The following is a 24803-nucleotide window of genomic DNA, read 5'->3' on the forward strand; positions in this document are numbered from 1 at the left end:
CAAAAAGGGAAAAGAAATTGAAATCAAAGTATGACAGCATATATAATAAATAAGAATATTAGGATTGTTGAAGGAATATCGATTTAGTGTGCCTTATCAAACTAGGAGTAGCAATAGGAGAGAAGGTTCTAGATTTCCCAATCCTACACGGATTGGTATTCCTTGTAACATTAGAACTAGTACTTTGTAATCCCTATATATAGGGCTCCTATTCTCAATAATAATACACATCTCTCTCTACAATTCTCTCTCAATACCAATATACTTAAACACGTTATCAGCACGAGCCCTAAACCACAAAAGTTAAAACCCAAAAACCTGAAAAGAAATTCTTCTCCTCAAAAATCTGCCGCAAGCTCCTAGCCCTCGCTAGCCTCGCTCGCTGCTGCTGCCCTACGCGCTGCACCTGCAGCCACACGCCCCTGCGTCGCTGCCCTGCAGCCCCGCGCCCCTGCGTCCACCCCACGCTGCCCCTGCAGCGTCCCTGCAACTCTGCTGCTCGTCTGCGCGCCCGTGCGCTTGCAGCGCTGCTGCTGCCCTGCCCGCCTCCGCAGCCCCTGCTGCCCCGCGCACACCTGCGCACACTGCTGCCCCTGCAGCGCACCTGCCTTAGCTACTCCCCTTTTCTTCTGCTGCAACTCGCTGCCACTGCAGCACCTCTGCAGCCCCTACTACCTCGCACCGCTGCACGCCTCTACTCGGATTGCTTCGCTCCATCACGCCTGCATCGACACGCGCGTGATCCAAATACAAGTAAGTATTCAAGAGTAAGTTTTGAAGTTCCTAAATTTTGAAATTTAAATATTTCTTCTTTTTCTCGGGGACTTAAAAACCTCCCTTCTTCTTCATCCCACCTTTCATAGAACGTGGGTTTGATTCAAAGCGGAATCGTGGGGATTCACGCAATTAACGAACTAAGAGCGTTCGTAAGACTTCGGACTAAGAGCGTCCGTAAGCATCGATTTAACGAACTAAGAGCGTTCGTATGCTACGGACTAAGAGCGTTCGTGAGCATCTATTTTGACCATTCAAACATCATTGTTTCGGTCTAATCCAATTATTCTTGGAAATCGATTTCTTGGTAGCATAGCTCGGAAATCTTATTTATATTAGTTTTCGTGGAAGCATTGACTCCGAAACTAACTTGTTCTTGTTTCATCTTTTAGGATGTCAAACATGAACAAACTCGATTTTGTTCCATTGGATTATGCAGGCAAAAGGTACTTAATTTGGGTCACTGATGTCGAGATCCACCTTATTGCCCGTGATTTATTGCATACTATCCAAGAGCTTTGTCCTATAGAAACAGCTCCAGATCCTCAAACTGAGAAAGATAATTCCAAGGCACTTGCCTTCATGAAACGTCACATGGATAGTGACCTCCGGTTTGAGTTCATAAATGAGGATAGCGCCATAAAGCTTTGGCATGCGCTTCGCGAACGATATGACAATGTTCGTGACTCCATACTTCCGAATACAGAAGCAGAATGGAAAGATCTTCGCTTCTCTGAATTTGACACTGTCATGCAATTTTATTCGGAAGCTCTCAGCATCAGAGCAATGATGCGTCTCTGTGGAAAAACAATCACAGAAGACCAATTGATTGAGGAAACCCTCAATACCTTCCCCGTCTATGCTATGAGGTCCTCTGACTTATTCCGGACTCATGTAAATGCAAGACGGATCACAAGTTTTCAACAGCTTATTGAAGCTATGGCCACTACTGAAAGACATGGCAATGAACTTGTGCAAAGAAGATTTGATAGGCTTCAAGATAGCTATCAAGAGCATCGTCCTATGGCTAGAGAAAATCGCCATCGACGTCATGATCCATACGATCGAAATGCTCAAGAAGGTAATCGCTCAAGGCGACAATCCCACGACCGTATGAGGCGTGATTTTGAGGGACATAGGGTTGGAAACCATGGAGCCAACGTTGGCCATGGATATCACTTTCCAATGCCACCAGTCCTAGGGACTATGCACATTGCGCCAATGCGCCTCAATCAAGGGAGAATCCTCTTTATGGTGTCTATTTCTGATATGGAACGTCTGATCAATGGACCTGAATTTGCAATGTACCTACGAAGGTAGTCGCATCAGGGAGATCAAGACATCGAGTTCACAAAGATTTTAAATCTGGCGATGAAGACAAAATGCCGCAGATTTTTATAGTCTTTATTATTTCCAAGAATCATGTAATGGCAATTATGCCTTAAATCAATAAAATGACTTATTGTATTAACTCTTTCCCTCTAGGCGTACTCAAGAGTAATTGTGATGTCTAGGCAAGGTTTGATCTGAGAGAACGGTTTTAAAAGTGAGCAACGCTCCACCAAAATCTCGCCTTACCTTACCTGGTCACAACCAAATTGAAATTACCGAACGGATTGAGTAACTACGATTTGTCTACGATTTGATTTTTATGCTGGATTAGATTTTGGTCAAGAAACTTTGATGTAATCATTGGATATTATTAATAAAGTATCGATAATGTCATGGACATATTTTTCGAACTTTATTATTTAAAGGATGTAAGTACCAATGGTTTTCATGTGAGAATGGACAAGAGTTCCTTTGCATCACCTCTAATGACTACGGACATAAACGAGTCTTAGAGAAACTTATGTGTCGCTCTAGTGGGTTGTATGCAACCACTATTCGAGTCATTGAATCCAACCATGTCATGAGAGATGATTTATGGGATTCCGACACATATAGGCTTTGGCACGATCGTTTGGGACACCCAGGTCGTGACATGATGATCCGTATATTAAAGACTTCACACGGACATCCCTTTTTCAGAACGAAAAGAAGTAAAACTCGGTTTTTGGACACCGAAGGAGCCCCTGCGCCTCACGGCGCCGTTCACCCCCAAATCCGGCCATACTTGGCGGGCGCCGCCTTCCCCCTGCGGCCTCAAGGTGGCATTGACGCCACCAAGGCTCCTTTGTCTCCAACTTTTACTTCTAAAGTCACTTGTGATTTTGTGGCTCAACCAAAATCCTCATTGGTTGTTTCTAAAGCCCATCATTCGTTCAGCAAAGCCTGCTCTTTAGCAAAGTTAGGATCGAGACCATCCTATGCAAAGGACACCAAAGAAAATATACCATTCTTGCAAAGAATCCAAGGTGATATTTGTGGACCTATTCAACCATCATGCGGACCATTTCGATATTTTATGGTATTGGTTGATGCATCGACACGCTGGTCACATGTCATGCTATTGTCCGCAAGGAACGCTGCATTTGCTAAACTCCTAGCACAAATAATTAAGTTACGGGCTCACCACCCTGATCATCCTATTAAGTCTATAAGATTAGACAATGCTGGAGAGTTTACATCAAAGACTTTTGATGATTATTGCATGTCCATTGGGATTGATGTTGAACATCCTGTTCCTCATGTTCACACCCAAAATGGTCTCGCAGAAGCCGCCATTAAACGACTACAAATGGTCGCTAGGGCATTGGTAATGCGCACCAATCTCCCTATTTCTGCTTGGGGCTATGCAATATTGCATGCAGCTGTGCTTATTCGTCTGCGGCCCACTGCCACTCAACCCTTCTCTGCGTCCCAGATGGTTACTGGGTATGAGCCTGATGTCTCACACTTAAGCATATTTGGGTGTGCAGTTTATGTGCCTATTGCGCCTCCACAGCGCACCAAAATGGGTCCTCAAAGACGATTAGGTATTTATGTTGGATATGATTCTCCAACGATTATCCGCTACATAGAACCCTTGACAGGCGATCTCTTTACCGCTAGATTTGCGGATTGTCACTTTGATGAGACAGTCTTCCCGTCGTTAGGGGGAGATAAGAACATCAATGTTCAACAGGAACGACAGGAATTGTCGTGGTCTGTCCCCACTCTGTCTCATCTTGATCCCCGAACCGCACAGTCTGAAATTGAAGTGCGGAGAATTCTCGATCTTCAGAACGTAGCAGAATCGATGCCTGATGCTTTTTCTGATATCGCTAAAGTGACGAGATCACACATACCTGCTGCAAACGTTCCTGCAAGGATTGATGTCCCTAAAAGTAGAGGACATGACGCCAACTCAAGAATGCATGAGCATGGCGCCAACGTCCCCTCTCACAGTGATGGTGACGTTTTGGCTAGGCCCACGGCTCCTGCCAGGAAGCGCGGGAGGCCCATAGGTTCGATGGATTCTCGCCCAAGAAAGAAAGCGAGTTTGGCACAAAATAATCCATTAATCATCGATGTGAATAATCCATCTCATGAGAATATTCCGGATTATGGTTATGTCCAAGAGACATCATTGGGGGACGCTCCAATGTCAGAACCAACTCCAGAGAATAGAGAGATCTCCATAAATTACACTAGTGTACATGAGATGATGGATAGAAATTCTATGGCAATTGATGATGCATTTGCATATCATATTGCAAAAGGAATTATAGAATATGATGATATCGAACCTCGCTCTGTTGAAGAATGTCAACGAAGAGCAGATTGGCCTAAATGGAAAGATGCGATCCAGGTTGAATTGGATTCACTAACAAAGAGACAGGTATTTGGGCCTGTAACGCAGACACCCCCAAGTGTAAAGCCTGTTGGCCATAAATGGGTCTTTGTTAGAAAGCGTAATGAGAAAAATGAGGTGGTAAGATATAAAGCCCGCCTTGTGGCGCAAGGTTTCTCACAACGCCCTGGAATCGACTACGAGGAGACATATTCTCCCGTAATGGACGTTATAACGTTCCGCTACCTTGTCAGTTTGGTAGTTTCCGAAAAACTTGACATGCAGCTTATGGATGTGGTTACAGCATATCTCTATGGGGATCTAGATTCAGAGATATATATGAAGGTTCCAGATGGAGTTCAATTACCCAAATCAAGTGGCTCTAAACCACGGAGCGCGTTTTCAATAAGATTAAAACGCTCACTATATAGATTAAAACAATCCGGACGGATGTGGTATAACCGTCTAAGTGACTACTTGATTGGGAAGGGATATATTAATAATGAAATATGCCCATGCGTGTTCATTAAAAGAACAAGTTCCAGATTTGCAATCGTAGCAGTTTATGTCGATGACATGAACCTAATTGGAACTCTAGATGAGTTGAAGGAAACTGCTAAAAACTTGAAATCCGAATTTGAGATGAAAGATCTTGGGAAAACACGGTTTTGTCTCGGTTTAGAACTCGAGCACCGTAGTGATGGGATTTTGATCCATCAGTCTGCATATACTCAGAAAATCCAGAGGCGCTTTAATGAAGATAAAGCGAAGCCTGCGAGTACTCCCATGATCGGCCGTAGTCTTGAGCCCGGAAAAGATCTGTTTCGTCCAAAGGATGAGGACGAAGAACCATTAGAGGCCGAAGTGCCCTATGTAAGTGCAATAGGCGCATTATTGTACTTAGCTCAATGCACAAGACCGGATATCTCATTCGCAGTGAACTTGTTAGCTCGACATAGCTCTGCACCAACACGCCGCCATTTGATTGGTGTAAAGACAATCTTTCGATACCTAAGAGCTACGATTGATATGGGTCTATTTTATCCCTACAGAGAGAAGAGGAATGACGGAAGAGTGGGATCGGACCCCATTAGGCATGGAGCCACCGTCCACCATGACAAAGTGGCCGGCCATGTTGCCGCCAACGCCGCCACCACCACCAAGGGTGGCCGGCCTCACCCTATCCCCCTCCTTCAAAACGACAATGATGTTTTGATGGGATTTGCTGATGCAGGGTACCTCTCTGACCCTCACAAAGGTCGCTCCCAAACTGGTTATGTCTTTACCATGGGAAGCACTGCGATATCTTGGAGGTCTACTAAACAGACCATTGTTGCTACTTCCTCAAATCATGCAGAGATTATTGCTCTACATGAAGCCGTACGAGAATGTATATGGCTAAGGTCTGTGATTCGACATATTCAAGGAAGTTTTGGTTTGAAGTCTACCACAGATGAACCTACATGCATTTATGAGGATAATGCAGCTTGTATTGAACAAATGAAGTTAGGTTTCATCAAGGGCGACAACACCAAGCATATATCGCCTAAGTTCTTTTATAATCAGCAACAACAATCACTTCTAAAGATTGAAGTGAATCAAATCCGATCAGAGGATAATGTAGCGGACTTATTCACTAAGTCGTTACCTAAATCCACCTTCGAGAAACATGTGAAGAGCATCGGATTGAGAAAGTTATCCGAACTCCCACGATTGTAGCAATCAGGGGGAGATATCGACATCAGGGGGAGTTATGATGTCTACATGTTCGATCTCGAAGAGTGAAGGACGTGTTGTGCTCTTTTTGTCCTTCGACCAGGGTTATTTTTATCCCACAGGGTTTTTGTTACCTGGCAAGGTTTTTAACGAGGCAACGGATGAAGCGTCACCACCAAGTTTGAAGCGGCGCAAGGGGGAGTGTTGAAGGAATATCGATTTACTGTGCCTTATCAAACTAGGAGTAGCAATAGGAGAGAAGGTTCTAGATTTCCCAATCCTACACGGATTGGTATTCCTTGTAACATTAGAACTAGTACTTTGTAATCCCTATATATAGGGCTCCTATTCTCAATAATAATACACATCTCTCTCTACAATTCTCTCTCAATACCAATATACTTAAACAAGGATAAAATTCACACATGGTATCTAAATTATTATCAAATAAGGATTTTACCCGAAAACGTTATTATTATATATCAGATGTAGATAGGTAGTATGATAGGGAATATAGGGTTATAGACATTACCAAAAGCATATATGATAAGGTTTAGAGAGTCTATACAAAATGATTAATTTGATAAGGTTCAGAGTACCACGTATTTATGAGTTAGGTGCAACTATTGCCACCTTACTAACTAGTTTTTTTTTTTGAAAGAAGAAGTCAGCCCTTTATTGCAATAGAAAATCAATCAAACCATACAAAGTTCCGCTGCAACGGCAGCTGAAAGAAATGGAGGAGTAGAAAAATAAAAACAATCTTGCTGCAAAGAGCAAGCATAAGCTGCTAACTGATGGGCTACACCATTGCCCAGGCGGCCTACATGAGTCACCTTCACAAAAGAATGAGTCTGCAACATAGTCACCATATCATCATATAATCGTCCCAGAACGGACGTATTACCAGTAGTAGAAACACTCAGCTGACCTTGAACTACCAACGCATCTGTCTCCAATATGGCAGGAAAGAAAGTATGGTCCAGCACAAATTCCATTGCCTTCTTACAAGCTAGCACCTCCCCGTGCTCCGGAGACAATAACCCAGTGAGAGGACAAGCTCCTCCTGCCAGCATAACCCCAAGTTCATTACGAATCACAAAGCCCGCTCCCCCCTTTCGGGTCACATGATCGAATGCCCCGTCGACATTAATCTTCAAAAAACCCACCGGAGGTGCAACCCACCGCACCACCCTGCTTCGTCTAATCTTTCCTTCCCCATTGTTCAAGGTATGAAACCGATATTCCTGTAATCTAGACATCGTCCGAATCACCACATCACTTGCATCCCCCTTCTTTTGGTCCCAAACCCGATCATTTCTCTCCTTCCAAATCCCATACAGAAGAAACAGAAAGTCTCCAAAGCTTGTTGGAGACAACTCCGCCGCACATGCAGCTAACCATTGAAGCAAATCTCGGCCTTCATGTTGAGGTCCATAGCAAACCTGTCTCAAAACCATATTGGACTGCAACACCCTCTGAGTGAAAGCACAATCCTTACAAAGATGTAAAGTGGACTCCTGATATGTCTCACATAACACACACATCAAGGACTCTAACTGCACCCTTCTCGACTCCAACTTAACAAGAGAAGGCAAAATATCCAAACATACCCTCCACATATGAATCTTTGCCTTATTTGGAATAGATGATTTCCAAATCTTCTTCCAAAAAGGTGCTCCCACAGACGATAGGATGGGATTAAAATGAGAAGAATTAGAAAACGAAAAATGGTAGGTCGATTTCACAGAGAACTTACCATCCTTGGTCAACCTCCAAATCAACCTATCATTTACCACCCTTCGACTCAAAGGAATATTAATAATAGCCACTGCTTCCTCCATCGAAAACAGCCGCAAGATTTTGGCCTCATCCCACACCCCTGTCTCCACAATTAAATCCTCCACCAATGTTACTTCCCGTTGAGCCAAGCCTGTGGCTGACGGTTTCCCATTAGGTAAAGCCGGAATCCAATTAGAAGAAAAAATTCCAATATCCTTCCCATCCCCCACTTGCCAACAACAACATTCCTGAAGCAAATCCCGTGTAGAAAATATACTTCTCCAGGAATAGGAAGGTGAAGCATGAGGAGTAGCCTCCCAAAACGAGACATCTGGAAAATACTTTGCCTTATACATACGAGCAACTAGAGAAGAAGGATTAAGAAGCACGCGCCAAGCCTGTTTGGCTAACATAGCAGAATTAAAGTCCGGCAGACTCCGAAAGCCAAGACCACCAGACTCCTTTGGATTACACAATACCTTACTAACTAGTTTGTTCACCCTACTTTCTCTTCTCACCCTACATTTATTTTTTTTATTTGTAGTTTACTTTATTCACTCATTTACAGTACCCAAAATATTATTTTTCAAACTACCCTACTAACTATTTTGTTCACTCTACTTTCTTTTCTCACCCTATATATATTTTTTAAATTTCAAGTCTACTTTGTTCACCCACCCTACATTATTTTTTAAATTTCAAACCATATGGTGTTTTTAGACAACGTGATTACCTCATTTTCAGGATTCAAGTAGGTGTTTTCAGACTCCATTAGCATTAATATGATAAATTTTGAGGCATAAAGCTTGTTAGTATAGCATGAGAACGATTGAAGATGATGAAAAAAAAAAAGGAAAAAGAGTTAGGGTTTAACGATGAATGGAAATATTAAGAAAGTGTTTTAATAATAAATTGTCTTTTATTGTAATTTTATATTATAGTATTTTAGTCTTTTAACAAATCAGAAAGTTGTAGGGTGAACAAAGTAATTAGTAGGGTGGCAATAGCCGCACCTTTATGAGTTTGACTACTATGTTAGTATATATGTGCATACAAGAGGCAAAAACAAAAATTAAATCAAAATATATCAATAAATTTGTTCTGTATCACAAACACGATAACATAATAATTTTTCAGCCTGTGACATAATTTCTTAAAACAAGTATAAAACAAAGATGATTATTATTGTAAACAAATCAATGGCAAGTGTGAAGTGTGAAATGGAGAAAATGTAGGGAATGAAAATGATGAATTGAATCATTCTATAACAAACATTGAGCGTGTGTGTGTGCGCGCGCATGTATTTGCCAATTTTGGACCACTGAGCATCTCTGCAGTATGCTACTAGATTTTGATTTTCTATCTTTGACTTTGCATATTAAATCTGACAATTAAATATCACAGCTAACAGCCCACCACACACGAAATCAACGAACAGTTGTTTGATAGTGATGAAATGATCCTATCAAATATTTTTTGGTCCTAATTTATGATCCTATGGAATTTAGCCAAATCTCAAAATTAATGCAATGAAAACGTAGGATGCTAATAATGTAGTACAACATCTAAATAGGAAGCCTTCATAAGGGATTCCAATCTGGGTGCCATTGATCTTCAACAAACAAGTCATTTTAATTCTCTGGTTTACACCTCATTCACTAACAAAATAAACGCAGGATATCAACTAACTTGTAATCTAATAGTATTGAGAAAAATGTTTTAAGTTCGACTCCTCCCTTTCTTTTGATCAAAACGGAAAAAAAAAAAAAAAAAAAAAAAAAAAAAAAAAAAAGAGAGACGAAGGAGATAGCTAGGTCATGACTCATGAGCAACAAAGTTGACCGATCTACAGCTGAGTTTTTTCATAACCGCAGTTGACTTTTATTTGGAGTGGAAGATCAAACTAATAAGTAGAGACTTGTTCATTTTTTAGCAATGGAAATCTAATCCTAACCACGTACAGTTTCTATTATTTAAACAACAGTGGCATACAAACCACCACTAATAAAATTTGTTTCAGACAAATTGCATGTGATCATGATTAAGTTGACTTGATTCCATATGATGGGTACGTACTCCTTATTCCCTCAACCTGCTTGATATTATTAGCACAAAATAATTGGGTACTTAATATAAATGGAATCTGTAACTTCGTAAAGAAATGAGGTTGCAGATTAAGCCAACTATTGGCATTCCAATATTTTTTTAAAGAGTTGACTCATAACGGAGAGATATGGGTGACTTAGAGCCCAAGCAATCCTTGCCCTCACTGAAGACCCAAGGTGTCACTAGATTACAAGAAAAGATAAGACAAAAAAAAGAAGAAGAAGAAGAAGGGAATACCAACGACTCATTAACCTTTAAGGAGAAACGTGAAAATATAGAGAGGATACGCAGATTTGTAATTGTTGTCGAGATAAGACTTTATTAGATATAAATAAGATGTAATATGTCCATGTAACGTTTTACAACTCATGTGACTTTTCGGATACAACAATGTTTAATGAATTTAAAGATGGACATTCCAAGTAAATTTTAACCATCATCTGGCTGTACAATGAATCCAAACAGCTGAAGGGAGCTGCCCATCAGCTGGTTTCTGAATCTTCCTCGGGCAACACGACTACCTTCGACAAACTAACTGATGAGTTTGATAATGTAAGGCCATGATGTTGCTGTACTACTAAGACTGATGCGGTGGTGCTGAAGTCCGGAGAAGTCAACAAGCACCCAACAGGCCCCAATTCAGGGCAGTCACTCTTGACATTCAATGCAGCAGCGATTTGACCCTGAGGCCTTCGACCAACCAAAATCAAGTTACATTGGCTAAACTCACGAATAGATTCAGTAGTTTCTGCAGCGCTTCCCACTACTCTCTCCTCATATTTGATTGAGCTGTAATTCGAAATCTTCTGCTTCAATTCAGCAATGAACTTGTCCTCCTCTGGTCCTGCTGAAGGGTTTGAGCCATCGTTTACATCAACTCTAACTATCTCCCCTTGAAGCTCAGGGCTCGGTAAGAAGTGAACGATATTTAAGTTGATACCCGGATGCTCAGCCATTCGAATCCCATAAGCAAGAGCCTCACGATCATCACTACCCCCAAAGAACAGAACAGTGAAGACTGAATCAACATTGCTGGCAGATACATGGCTGCTTCCACCTAGACCACGGTCCACTATGATCCCCACTGAACATGGTGCATTCTGAAGAACCTGTTGGTTGATCAATCTGTACTCACTTCGAGTCGTCTCAAAGGAACCATCCAACCTCTGGTGCTTGTGGAATGGGAGGATTATCATTGCTGCTCTTTCACTATCAGCACTTGTGCAGATGTCCTCATGCATGCTAGTTATAGAAGAGATTGCTGTCATTGGACGAATAGCCACTCGACTCAGCTGCTCAAAGGTCTCAAAAGCCACAACAACTTGATTATTATTAGCTGACCGCTGCCCTTTATTCCAAAAGGGTATACCATTGTTTCTTGCCTTGTGAACCATCAATATTACAGAAGACCTTTCATTAAGCTCCATAAGGTGCATTGCATAGACACAAAGCCGTTCCCTCTTTTCAGTCCCACGGGAAGCCTCGATGAGATTAATCATCGTGGGTAGGTTCCTTGTACCATGGAAACAGGTCAAGAGTCGGAGCTGACTATTTGGGTCTTTCCTCTCAATAGTTTTGTACTTGTAATCTTTACTCAACCTTTTAGCCGGCTTATATACTGCCATAACTATAGGTGTTGTAATGAAGGTTGTGAAGACAGCCATGAGAACCATGATAGCAAATGTTTGATCATTCAAAACCTGCATATTCCAAGAGCAGGACATTAACTTATATGACACAGACATCCTACATTAAACCTTCAAAGTCCTATCAATAATATATACAGTTATTTACCTTTCTGTCTTTACCAATGTTAAGGACAATGAGCTCCACCAACCCTTTAGTATTCATGAGGAACCCCAGAGCTAGAGCCTCCTGAAAGGGTACTTTGCAGAAGAGGGAAACAGCTATAGTGCCAATGACCTTTCCGAAACAGGCTGTTGAAATGACCAAGACTAAGAGACCCCATGACTGAGCGCCGCGAATTGTTGTTATATCAGTCTTCAATCCACTTGAGACAAAGTATAATGGGAGGAATAGACCAGATACAAGATCCTCAACTTTTTCTACAAGAGCGCCTGCAAATGGTCCTTCCTTTGGAACAATAATTCCAAGCACGAATGCACCAAATAGAGCATGAATTCCAATAGTTTCAGTGACAAACCCAGCTGCCAAAACTGAAGCCAAGGTAGCGCATACATACAATTCTTCTACTGGTTCACCCTCAGGACAACGCTGCACCATCCATTTAAAGACAGGTCGAACAGCAAATATACATACAAGAACAAAAGCACATCCACACAAGAGAACCCAGAGAGAAACCAGGGGAGAGCGGCCACTACCAGAGAGGGAAATGGCAAGGGCAAGAAGAATCCATGCAGCCACATCATTAACAGCTGCTGCTGACATGGCCATTCGGCCAATATCAGTGGTTAAGAGCTTGAGCTCAGCCAGAATGCGAGCCAAAACAGGGAAGGCAGTTATAGAAAGAGCCACTCCCATGAAGACAAGAAATGGGGGTCCATCTACACCTTTAGAAATAGTTCCTTTTAGGGCAAATGATGTTCCAATTCCTAATACAAATGGTAAAGTAATTCCTGCAAGAGCTATGCTGAGAGCTTTCTTTCCAGTCCGGCGGAGGGACTTGGGATCTAACTCCAAACCCACTAGGAACAGAAAGAAGAGAAGACCAAGATTTGCTAAAGTATCAAGCACTGTAAGACTTTTTTCTGGGAAAATTGCATTGATATACTTTTTGTTGTGACCAAGAGCTGAAGGGCCAAGTAAGATACCTCCCTGCAGAAAAAAGCAATTTAAAGTTAAACTCTTTCCTGTAAATGAGCATTGGACCTAATTTTCCACTTACCACATATAAGGGAGCAATTGTTGTTCAAATGGCATATATTGTTTAATTAAAACGCCTACAAAAACACCAGTCTTTCAGACAATAGAAATTGCTACTGGGGATTTCTTTCTTTTTTAATTGATTGCAAAATTATTATCCAATCCAATTTTTATTCATAATTGGAAGTTTCTAGGAAATAATAGAAAGGAATAAACCATGGCCAGATTGCAGATAAACCTATGCAACTACAAGAGACATAATGCATATTGAGAAACAGATCAAGAAATGCAAATATTAAGCTCCAATATCAAGGAGTCCAAGAGAAAACGAACACTTCCACACAATCTTGGAAATGCATTACTCTGATTCTGATAGGATCATTTGCATATTCAGCTAAACTGATTGATTTGCCAATAAATGCTCAACCAATTAAAAGGGAAATTTCACCGCACAAAGTCACTACAGAAATAGACCATAAAATTATTTATGGCATGAAAGCATAATCTGACTACCATTTTAGGGCCACCAGAGTATGCAAAGCAAACAAAAACAATGCATGTATAGTACATACTTACAACAATCTCTGCAATCACACGAGGCTGTCTTAGTGGCCGAAGAAAATAAGCAAGAATGCGCGTAAGTGTAACCACAAGACATATTTGCAAGATGGCAAGAGGGAGCGCAAAATCCAGAGGATTATCACCCTGGAAGACTCCATTCGATGTTGCTTTCATAGGAGATGGACATGTTACTGTGGTATTGTTCGCCATTTTGAACCAGTACAAGAGAAGGAACTAAAAATTCTCAATCCAATCCTGCAAAATGTGAAACACATATATCAGCATAGTTAAAACTATGGGTCCCATACTCAATACCACACTAAAAAGGAAGGGGAAAGAAGGTAAAGAATGACAGAAAGTGCCTCTGGTTTGTAATTATTTGTCACGGAACAGTCACTTACAGTAACCATGAATCATGTGTGCAAATCATAACCTTGTTGACAAAATGCTAAAAGTCACAATCATATGCCAACAAAATGTCCTACAAGATGAAAGGCCCTAGAATGTGCAGCTAAAAATATCTAACAAATAACTTTTTTTTTTTGTTAGAAAATATCTGACAAATAACTTGTCATAAGGTCTAGACACTATAATTGTACTTCACTCAAGCACAAAAAAAAAAAAAAAAAAAAAAAAAAAGGCCTAGTTTTTTAATTTTTGGGTCAGAGTTTTCATAAGACTGGGCTCTTCCTCGTACAAGAAACCTTTCCTGGGCTACATAGCGGGACATGCATAATATAATAAAAAATATCTTTTTGATCAAAATTTGATGAAAACAGTTCAACATAGGACTTTCTATAGTCAATGAAAAATACCATAAACAAATCCAAATCACAATCTATGACGAGCTAACTAAGTTCAAGATAGCACTTAACTAATTAACTAATTGATTAACATTTTTTTTTGGTATTTTTTTTGGAGCACAGCAAATTCCACAGGTAGGGTTAGAGAGGTTTCTGCCAGCAGCTCCACCAAAGGGGAGAAAGGAGATTAGGCGTCGACTTGTCACCGGTAGTGGTGAAGGCAGTTCTGGGGTGCATACTGCATCTTTGAACGGACAGATGGAGACTGGTAGTGAGCCATCTTCGGGTGGTTTAGGGCAGGAGTTGCTTGGGAGTGGTAATTCAAGTGAGGCTTTGATGGAGGCAGTTCCTAGTTGTGGTATGCGTCGAAAACGTGTGGAGGAAGATGGTACCTCTCCAAAGAAGTTGCGTTTGAGCTTAGCAGTGGGCAGGACACATTTGGATGCTATGACAATGGGATTGAGTTCTGTGAAGGAGGTTTACAAGAAGAGGCCGGGACGGCCAAAGGGGGCAAAGAATAAGGCAAAAGAGCTTAAGGTTGTGCATGCTTCACCTATGAAGAAGTCACCAACAAAGAAGCTTAAGACTCCTAGGAAGGAGGAGAAATTGGTGAATGGACTACCGGAATTCACCGTGGTGGAGACAGTTCATGGTTCCAACCCATTAAGGGGTAAGGAGCCAATAGTTGTTTGATAGGTTTAGCCTAGTTACTATTGTCTATGCTAGTAGAGATACCTCTATGAGTCTTGTGGAAGTACTTAGTTTTAGCGTACCACAATTGCGTGCTCGGCGTGTGAGACTAGGTAACATAGATTGCCTGCAGGGCGAGGTGTTTGTATGGGGCATAGACTACTCAGAGCCTAATTATGTTAAGGGAGTAGTCTTGTGCTATTTCTTTATTCTATGAATGGAGCATACTATTGGTATGTCTCATTTGATCAAAAAAAAAAAAAAAAAAGAATATATATTACTTAATCTTGGATAGTTAAAGATTCAGAAGGCCCATGGTGGGAAAAGTCTTGAGAGACTTGTATGTATTCAATTATTCATGTAAGAGAAATTCTTAGGTGGGGGTTTCCCCACCACGTGTCTTTACGGCCATCCAATCGGAAGAGAGAAAATTTTCCATCTTTTTTTAAATTGCCCCTGCTCTCTCAAGTGAAATACCCAAAACACCTCCATGCTGAGCAATGATTGACCCTCCGCACCACGTGTCCGTGCGGGTGCCCTACGCAAGATTCTCTCTTCATGTAAAACCAACGTAACTGATGACAGTTTTTTTATTTGCTGGTCTGGAAAAATTGAAACTGATTACAGAGAGATGATTTGAAGAAGCTTTTGAAATGAATAAGGACTAAATTCCAAACTTTACGTCAGTATGGACTAAACTAGTCCCAAAGGTTAGCTTCAAGTGGGCCTATCACCAAAGTTTCTATATTCTTTTCCCATTGTTTCACAGGCTCATAGCAACCCACAGTGAACTTTTTCTTCTCCAAAAAAAAAAAAAAAAAAAAAAGGATGAACTTTCTGTGCTTCTGGCCAAAAATTATTATCATTTTAGCTGACAAGGAAATTTATACCTGGGGAAACGTGCCTGACCGACCCATATGGGAAAGGTCACAACTAAAGAACCTACAAGTTTACAAGACGTCAGATATTTTGTAGATTTTATATACTATTGTGTGTGTGTGTTTGTGTGTTTTGTTTTGTTTTATTTGTTTTTGGTCTGAAAATATTGTATATAACTATATATTGTGTTCTTTCAAAGAAATATTGTATACTGTGTCAGAAAAATGATCAAAATCTTACAATATGATGAAAACATAACCAAAATATTGTATATTGTATTCTTTCAAAGAAATATTGTTCCTAGTTTACTAAAAAAAGATGTTTTTTTTTTAAGACATAATTGAAAAGGAACAGAAAATAAACAATACGTAATGTAAGGAAAGGCCTTCATATCTGGACACCTAAGTCTTAAGCTTTTAACTGGCTTAAATCTTCAGGAAAACCACCGAAAGCTATGCTTAAGCTGCATGTTAATGGATTCCTCGAGAGAGACCATAATGTCCTTATGCCTCTCATCAAATTTACACAATCTGCCACCAGTGCAATCAATGGAAATGAATAGGTTGTTAAATTGACGCTACGTACCATTTACAGAAACTCTGCCTAACCCCCAGTCTCTGAAATCAACCCCCAGTTTTCAGATTCATTTCCTTCTTTCTTTCACCACTCCCCTCACAACTCTCTTTGAAACACATCACATGCATATAATCTCAAAGTTAATTAATTTGCATATATTTTTAATGAATACCCACAAGGTAAAACAAACAATAATTGCACAAAAATTACTTGGTAAAAAAAAATAAAAAGACAAGAAGGGATGTTTACTTACACTTTTGCCCTTCACCTATGACTTCTCTCAGAAAATTGTCTGGTTTGAGACTTTTTGGTCTGTACAGCTGGCTAGACCATCACCCACATTTTATCTTCATTTCTATCCACAAAGACAGAAACTTTTGTGGGTAATTAGCTCTGAAACTTGAAGAAGATCGAGAGCAGAGACGGAAATGGAGGTGTTTGTGTTCTGAGAAATCTGGAGAGATTTGGACCGGGAGAGGAAGAAGAGGAAAGACCAAGGAGAGTGACGTGCACCAATTGTGGGTTTCGGTCTCGGACCTCTCGTTTATATAGGACTTTTGGGAGGATTGTGAAGGGAAATTCCGTTTTTGCCACTGGTTTTTGTTGAATATTTGAGGGCGTTATGGTAAGAAACCATTTCGATTAAAGATCCGAATCAGACGCATTTCTAGGAAAAATTTCAAGATGCCCACTGTGAAAATACAATGGGGATAAAAACAGAAATGTTGAGAGGTTTTCACTCTTACAAGTTAAAGTTACCTGGGGTATCTTTTTTCCTTCTCCGATGTGTGCGGTACTTTTCTCGTCGGCATGATTAGGCGTTGAGTGCGAAATGATTTGCAAAACGTAAGATTGTCCTAAACGTCGTGCAACAACAGTCTTTCTATGATTTATGTAATTTGAAGCCGCCTATCTATTTGATTTTGGCTATACTTAGCTTTCTTATGGGGGTGGGAGTGGCTTTTCTAATTCACTTGAGATGATGTAAGGATCCAAGAATAGTGTTATTTTGATTTGTGTATGGTCCGATTAATTAAGAGCTGTAAAGTCATTTAAAGACTTTTACTCTTAAAGTTATTTCAGATAATTTTTTTTTTCTCCTTCTGATAATATGTCGCCGTCCCTTGATATGTACGTATGCGACCTTTAACATGTTTTTTTTTTTTTGAGAAGAGACATCTAACATGTTTAAAACATGTCAACATCTTAATTAAGTGGTTATACGTTTGAGTGCAGAGTAATTTGGTTATACGTTTGAGTGCAGAGTAACAATGCTGCAGTGTGAACAAAAGAATTAGAAAACTGGATCAATCATAGTCACCACATTCACCAGTTACCGGTACCAAGCCAAAAGGCTTATGATTTAATAGGTGTGAGACTTTCATCTCTGCGTCATCGTGATAGTCATATATAGGAGGATCATGAGTACCTGAGAGACATACAAACACACCACCAATAGCAAATACCAATTCTAGATCGATCGTGGGGGGATGTCGAATTGTCGATAACTCTTGTGAGACTATAATAAGCATATGCTTAACCCCAAATCCTTATCCATCTGGTATATAAAAGGGTTTTCACCCATTCACTGAAGCGTGAGGCCGGACCAAAACGTGCATTTCATTTCCTTCCGAGTTCCATGAAATTGCAGTGGAACCCAGAATTGTAGATATATGCAAGGCATGATTAAGCATGATTAAAAATCGAAAAGAAAAGTCGATAAAAAGAAGTGGCGGTGGCTGCTGGCGTAGGTAGATATCTCATATGTATTATATAGAAACATTTCCGTCAAGATATCTGAAAGCAAATTTGACACTTCTGTCTATCTACACGTGTTTCAGTATTGGCGCAACTTCTTTGGAAGTCAGCCCTGCGTTTAAAAATAAAAATTGGCCCCTCTTGAAAGAATACAAATTGGCCAACCAAAGTTTAATATATTTATAACAGTAATGCTAAATTTTACAAAAATTATTTTTGATATGGTTGGATGACCAAACAATTTATAATTTGATTGATATTTTGTACAAATGGTCCTTAAAAAGTTTTTTTGTTTTTTTACATCTTTAAAAAGTAATTTAAAAGATGAATCGAAAAATGCCATCTTAATATTGTATTTCAACAAGCAGTACAAAACGACATACCCCAAAGAGGTCGTCAGAAAAGCCGTTTTACAGCGTACCTTAAAATCTTATTCTAAAAGCATACCCTCAGTACACTCATCTTTTTGAAAGTCCACGCACTTTTATTATAACAAAAACCCAGTAACTCTGAAGTAGAAACAAAAAAGTCAATAGAGCAACTGGTCTTTACGACCTAAAAAATTTAAATAGTACAATGCAAAACATATAAAATAAGAGTAGTTTGGACAAGCTCCTCTAAACAATTGACATGAGTTTTTTCGAGGTAAGTGTTTTATATATGTGAGTATAATTTCGGTAAGATTTTAAGGATTAGCCACTAATTATATGAATCTAAGATGTTAAATATTCAATGTTTGACATAGACAAGTCCAAATTTGTCTAAACCCTTATCATTAAGGGGGGTGTATTGTATTTGGATTTGTGCAGACTTTTTTTAAATGACAGACTTTTTGAAAAGTCCACAGATTCTTTAAAAAGTTGATAGACTATTATGGATTTCTTAAAACCATTGATTTTAGCAACAGACTTTTATTGATTTATGAAAATCTATATACTTTATTATGAATGACTTCTACAGATTTCCTAGAATGTACAAAATATAAAAAAACAAAAACAAAAACAAAAAACAAAAAAAAATAAAACAAATGCAGCCCAAACACAAAACAAAATAATAACTTGTTGTCTCTTCAATGCTTCATTATCTTCTAATAGAAATTTACTTAAATAAATAATTGTTAGTCTGTCTAGCGAGTTTGTTCTCATTCATAATCTCCCAACAACATAAATATACAATATAGATCACTTGATGTTTATGGTTAATTATTCTCATCAATTTTTTTTTCTTGGATTAACATATATTGTAGCAATATTGGTCAATGTCTTGATCTATAATCAATCAATTGAAATTCAATTGTTCAACCTTTTTTTGAACAATAATATAAATTCAAATTAATGAGAATAATTAATTAATAAGATAAAATTTAGTATGGTTCAAGGTCTTAGGGTTAGACCATAATATTTGAGTTTTAGGATTTCATAAATCATTTTTATTGCTATTAGGCTTCGAAGTATCACAATTGAAAAAAAAAAAACAAAAATCACATTCAACAACTATAATGAACATGTTGGGTATCAAAAAAGGTTAATATCATAAAAGATTAGAGAAAAGACAAAAAATTAAGAAAGAGAGATGATGAAGGACAAACTTCTTCGTGCGTAGAGAGAAGAACTTTGAAGACTTTTTTTTTTTTTTTTTTTGAAGAGGAAACTTTGATAGACTTTTTGAAATCTTTGGTCTGGAGGCTGGAAAATTATTGGAGTTTGATATGTATAGTTAACACTACAAAGTCCATGATTATCCATGATTTTTTAATTCCATAAGTATGAATGATATTTTGAATACCTCTGTACTTTTATTCATTTTTAAAAGTCCTGATTGAATACCCCTAGATTTTGGTGGAATTCATGAAGTCTTTAAAAATCCTAATTGAATACCTCAAGACTTTCATGGACTATTAAAAGTCTATATTGAATACACCCAGATTTTTAAATTCCATAGATTTCTTTAAAAGTTCCACTAATTCCATATACAATACACCCCCCTAAGAATCTAAATTATTGAGTTCACTTTATCCGATTAACTTGGTTACTGGCTGAGTTTGAGGAATATTCTCAAAAAAAAATTAAGTAATTTTACTTAAATTAATTTGGTTTGGTTTTAGGAGAGTCCACTCTTTCAACCGTGTGTGTATGTGTATCCAGTGGCAGAGCCAGGATTTTGGACTTATTGGGGCCCAAAAATAATTTTTATCTAAATGAAATTCATATCTATTACAATTAGATTTCATATTTTGAAATCGTTTCATATTAGTCGTATCATCTATACTAGTAAAAATGTTTTCTCAATATATGAAATAAAGCTGAAAATTCTCCTTTTGAGAACTATAATTTTTATACTTGATTGAAGAAGAGAGGTGCAATGAAAACTAAAGACCGGCTTCATCCATTACAGCAAGAACATCAGAGGTAAGACATTTCTTAATAGACTTTTCCCAACAAACCTTGTACATAGCTAGTTTAGCGTGAGGTGCAAATGCCTTTGGCTGTTCCTTTAGCATAACCAAAATAAGAGACGTCATCTACATAATTTCCAGCAACTATAGAGCAAACAAGTGTTCTATGCCCATGAATGTCTCTAGCAGATTCTATACCAATTTCTTTTCCTTGGTGGTGACGTTTAAAACCCTCATCAAAGTACTAAACTCCTAAGATTTTAGAATTACACAATGATAAGTTAGAAGTTTTTTTTCCTCCTTTGCATGATCCTCTCCACTTCAATTGATTTATTGTTGTTATATTGTCATCTTTTGTTAAACAGCGACAAGCGTAGCCCGTGACCCACTATTATACCGATATTGTCCCAACTTAACCACCCGTTAGGTGTTGGGTTTCAATCATAAAAGGTCTCGGTACAATTGGGTGTGATCCACCCACTTATAAATTATATTTTATTTGTCACTTTTCCAATGTGGGATCTTTCCTCTCCAACACGCCCCCTCACGTGCAACCTAGCTCTAGGTCTGCACGTGAAATTAATTAACAATCCAATTCCCACATTGGAAATTGGGACACAAGTCTCATATCGGAGACTTGGCCAATATAACAATCCAATGCCCACATCAGACACTTGGTAACAATCCAATCGGAATATTCCGATGGCAATGTAAGGAACCCAAATTCGGGCCCATGACAATTGGAGACGCAATTGGAGAGAGACCCGCTCTGATACCATGTTAAACAGCGACAAGCGTGGCTCGTGGCCCACCATTGTACCGATACTGTCCCAACTTAACTACCCGTTAGGTGTTGAGTTTTAATCATAAAAGGTCTCGGTACAATTGGGTGTGATCCACCCACTTATAAGTTATATTTTATTTGTCACTTTTTCAATATGTGATCTTTCCTCTCCAACATCTTTGAAACTTAAGATTTCAGGTCAAATACCACTGTCTATGATACCGATGATGATATATTGGCCATAATTTGAGTGGGACTATAAACCCGATGTAGGGTTAAGGGAAAAAAAGCTCTGCTGCATGAGAGGTAGTGAGATGAAATTAATAACCCCTATAGTCTTTAAAACTTGATCAGGTAATATAATAGTAATATTTTTTTTCTTTTTTCTGAAATCTCCACTGGGACACGGGACCCACTGAGCCCCTCCCTCCCTCCACCTCGGTGTGTATCGGCAGTCTTGGTCACCTAAGGGACAGTTTTAATAGAATGTGAAGAACAAGTAGATCTCAGCTGCATGTATTAAATTTAAATGCTGAAATTATAACAACATAAAACTGTGCATTTATGCTCAACTGTCAGATGTACTTGTCCCTTATAATCTCTAAAAAACTGTCCCTTATAATCTCTCAAAACCTGTCTCTTAAATGAGCAAGGATCTATATACCGGATCCACACTTAGTTTTTAATCGGATAATTTATCTGCACATTTTTTCTGAATGTTCAAGAGCCTCTTACATTTTAGATGTAGTTGAAGGTTTAGTTGTTAATTAGTTAGAGATTTATTCTCTAGATCAGCTAGCTGTGATGATCGAGTTGGTTGTTGGGTAGTTGGGCACTTAGAGGAGCCACACCCCTGATTGGAGAATCTAATATTGATTCAGTCTGATTGGGTTAGTGAAAGATTAAGATACTAGAGATTGGCCGTTTGATTATCTATTGTTTTATACATCGCCATACATCGGATATTGATGTCTTTGAATCAATAATTCTTTTACTTTTTTTTGTTTGGTTGTTATTTTCTTTCTTCATATCCAAAATGTATGGTATATTAATATATTAGGGAGAGCTTTTAATGATGAGGACTTTCTTGTGAAACTCATTTTTTCGATCACATTGTCGCAAATCAACCGTTAGATGTTTAAATATTCATGTGTAGATCACTTATGTAATTTTTTAACTAAATTGAAAATCGTTAAGGCATTCAAAATCGTGATTTATTAGTTAGGAACATGAACGGTTCAGGTTTGACAAATTTGGTTCGTCCATTGATTTTATATGGGTCGGTACCTTAACAATTAGCAATTTAGAAGAAAATTTCCAGAATGATCTACTCATGCATACATAAACATCTAACGGTTGATTTGTGGTAATGTAATTGAAAAGTGGGTCTCCCAAACTATTGATTAGATAGTTCTCATTTTAGTGATTCTCATTAGAAGTTCTCCCTAATGTATTATTATGTATGTATTATGTATATCGGATATAAGATATGTGTGATAGCTTATTGAACTTCATTCTGGAAGTATGATACAAAAGCACACTCTTACTTCTAATCTAATGAGGAGCATTACCTGAACCAATCACACGGAGACCAACAAACCAAACACATATACATACCGGATTACAAGAGGTGAAAAATAAGTCTTCCGCTTCTTCTTTTCTAGAAATTAAGACACATAAGTTGGTTCTACTACATAATTGAAGTGATCTCACTGAACTTTGCACGGATAAAACTTAATGAGATAAAAGATCCAAATTAAACAAAGGAAAGAGTACCATCTGTAATCATTGTATTTGTGAGGGTCGCAAAGGAGACTATATATATATGAAACCTTAAAAAGGTTGCAGTAACATAAACCTAGCTAATAAAAATAAATAAAAGCTCCAAAGTAACCATTGTATTTGCGAAGGTCGCAAAATGAAACCCACAAGGTTGCGGTGGCATAACATATACTCATTGATGCAATATTTGTTGATCTCTAAGACATCCTTTTTTATAATTATCGTATTTTGTAGTAATTTTCCATGCATATGAGCTTCTAGGATTGTGTTTCATTTATTGTGTTATAGGGATCGCTTGGGAATTTATTTCCCACCACTTAAAGTGAAAATAGTACATGTTTATATGTCATACATATATTTACAAATGTGACAGATTTGTTATTATTGTGGTAACATAAGTTATTTTTTGTACAAACTTAGTTATATTAGAGGTAAAAAGAATAAATTTGTTGTCAATTATAACTTAATTCTACTATATGTAAATAGTATAAAAAGAAAAGGGTAACCTTATATGTTGTTAATGTAATAGCTTTAGTTCAATTAAGTATAACTTTGATTCAACTAGATTGATGTAAATTAATGTATGACAATATCACAAATCTCAACCAAGCTACTTACCTTATCTTTTGTTTTCTTCTACGTATTTCATCATGGCGTTCATATCATTTATCTTTCTTGTTAAATATAGCATTACTGTATATGGTCTCTCTCTACTATAGTGTTTGTGTGATGAACATGGAGCACTAGTGATTATGTGTTTGTGTGAAATTGTGATGAACATGGAGCACTAGTGATTATGTGTTTGTGTGATGAACATGGAGCACTAGTGATTATTCTTCCATATTATGAACTGTGAACACACATAATTAAACAATAATCGAGTTTGAATCTTTAATTAATCAGTGATAGTCCCCAACACTCTTCGAATGCTCATAATCTACGGCCCGCCAGTGCATGTTGCCCGGAATGTAGCTGATGACTTCATTGTGGCTGTCTACAACAATCATAGAAATACTATTTAATTAGGGATGGTAAATCCTACGTTGTCACATTTTTCAGTTCCTAATTTGGGGGCCTAGCTTATCCATCGTCTCACGGCACAACAACCACATCCAAGCTACATCACTTCTAGGATTAATGCTTAAGATATTTGTTTGACTTTGTGAAAGATATGGCAAGGTTTTATTATGTCATGTGCTAATGATGAATCTAGTCATCTACACATGTATTCTACGGAAGGGGATGATCGTGGAAAGAAAGTGCAAAAAATCACGAGTGATGCATTCTCTCTAGTTTTTTTTTTTTTTTTTTTTTTTTTGAGGAGATATTCTCTCTAGTTGATATGTACTAGATTGTCAATAATTGATATCAAATTTTTATGAATTATTCTTCAAAATAAGAAGATAGAACAGGTATGAGGTGACTAGATCATCTTAATTTCATTTTGATAATATATAGAATGATATGTTCATGCATTTAAGTGTGAGACTGAGTCCCCCGAAATGTGTTGAGTTTTTTTTTTTGTTTTTTTTTATTTTTTTTTATCAGATAAACAACTCAAATGCTACAACTAGTATTTCGTGAGTCGACTCACAACCTCCCACTTACGAAGGGGAGACTATGCCACTAGACCAAATG

At 38.4% G+C, this 24803-nt stretch overlaps 1 protein-coding gene across 3 annotated transcripts; it reads right to left on the reverse strand.

Annotated features, from left to right (window-relative positions):
• Window positions 1-10383: 10383 nt before the first annotated feature.
• Window positions 10384-16959, reverse strand: LOC133742974 (cation/H(+) antiporter 18-like). Of its 3 annotated transcripts, none has more exons than XM_062170706.1 (5): window positions 16700-16959; window positions 15882-15933; window positions 13514-13753; window positions 11888-12889; window positions 10384-11793 (listed from the first exon to the last, which is right to left on the reverse strand). In XM_062170706.1, the coding sequence occupies exons 3-5, from the start codon at window positions 13706-13708 to the stop codon at window positions 10576-10578; spliced, it is 2415 nt and encodes an 804-aa protein (XP_062026690.1). In that variant the 5' UTR covers window positions 13709-13753; window positions 15882-15933; window positions 16700-16959; the 3' UTR covers window positions 10384-10575. The 3 variants fall into 3 exon arrangements, with proteins under 3 accessions (XP_062026690.1, XP_062026691.1, XP_062026689.1); XM_062170707.1 differs by lacking the exon at window positions 15882-15933 and adding an exon at window positions 16456-16552; XM_062170705.1 differs by lacking the exon at window positions 15882-15933.
• Window positions 16960-24803: the final 7844 nt, after the last annotated feature.

Source organism: Rosa rugosa, chromosome 4 (assembly GCF_958449725.1).
Source record: "Rosa rugosa chromosome 4, drRosRugo1.1, whole genome shotgun sequence".
In the NCBI taxonomy this organism is placed as follows: domain Eukaryota; kingdom Viridiplantae; phylum Streptophyta; class Magnoliopsida; order Rosales; family Rosaceae; genus Rosa; species Rosa rugosa.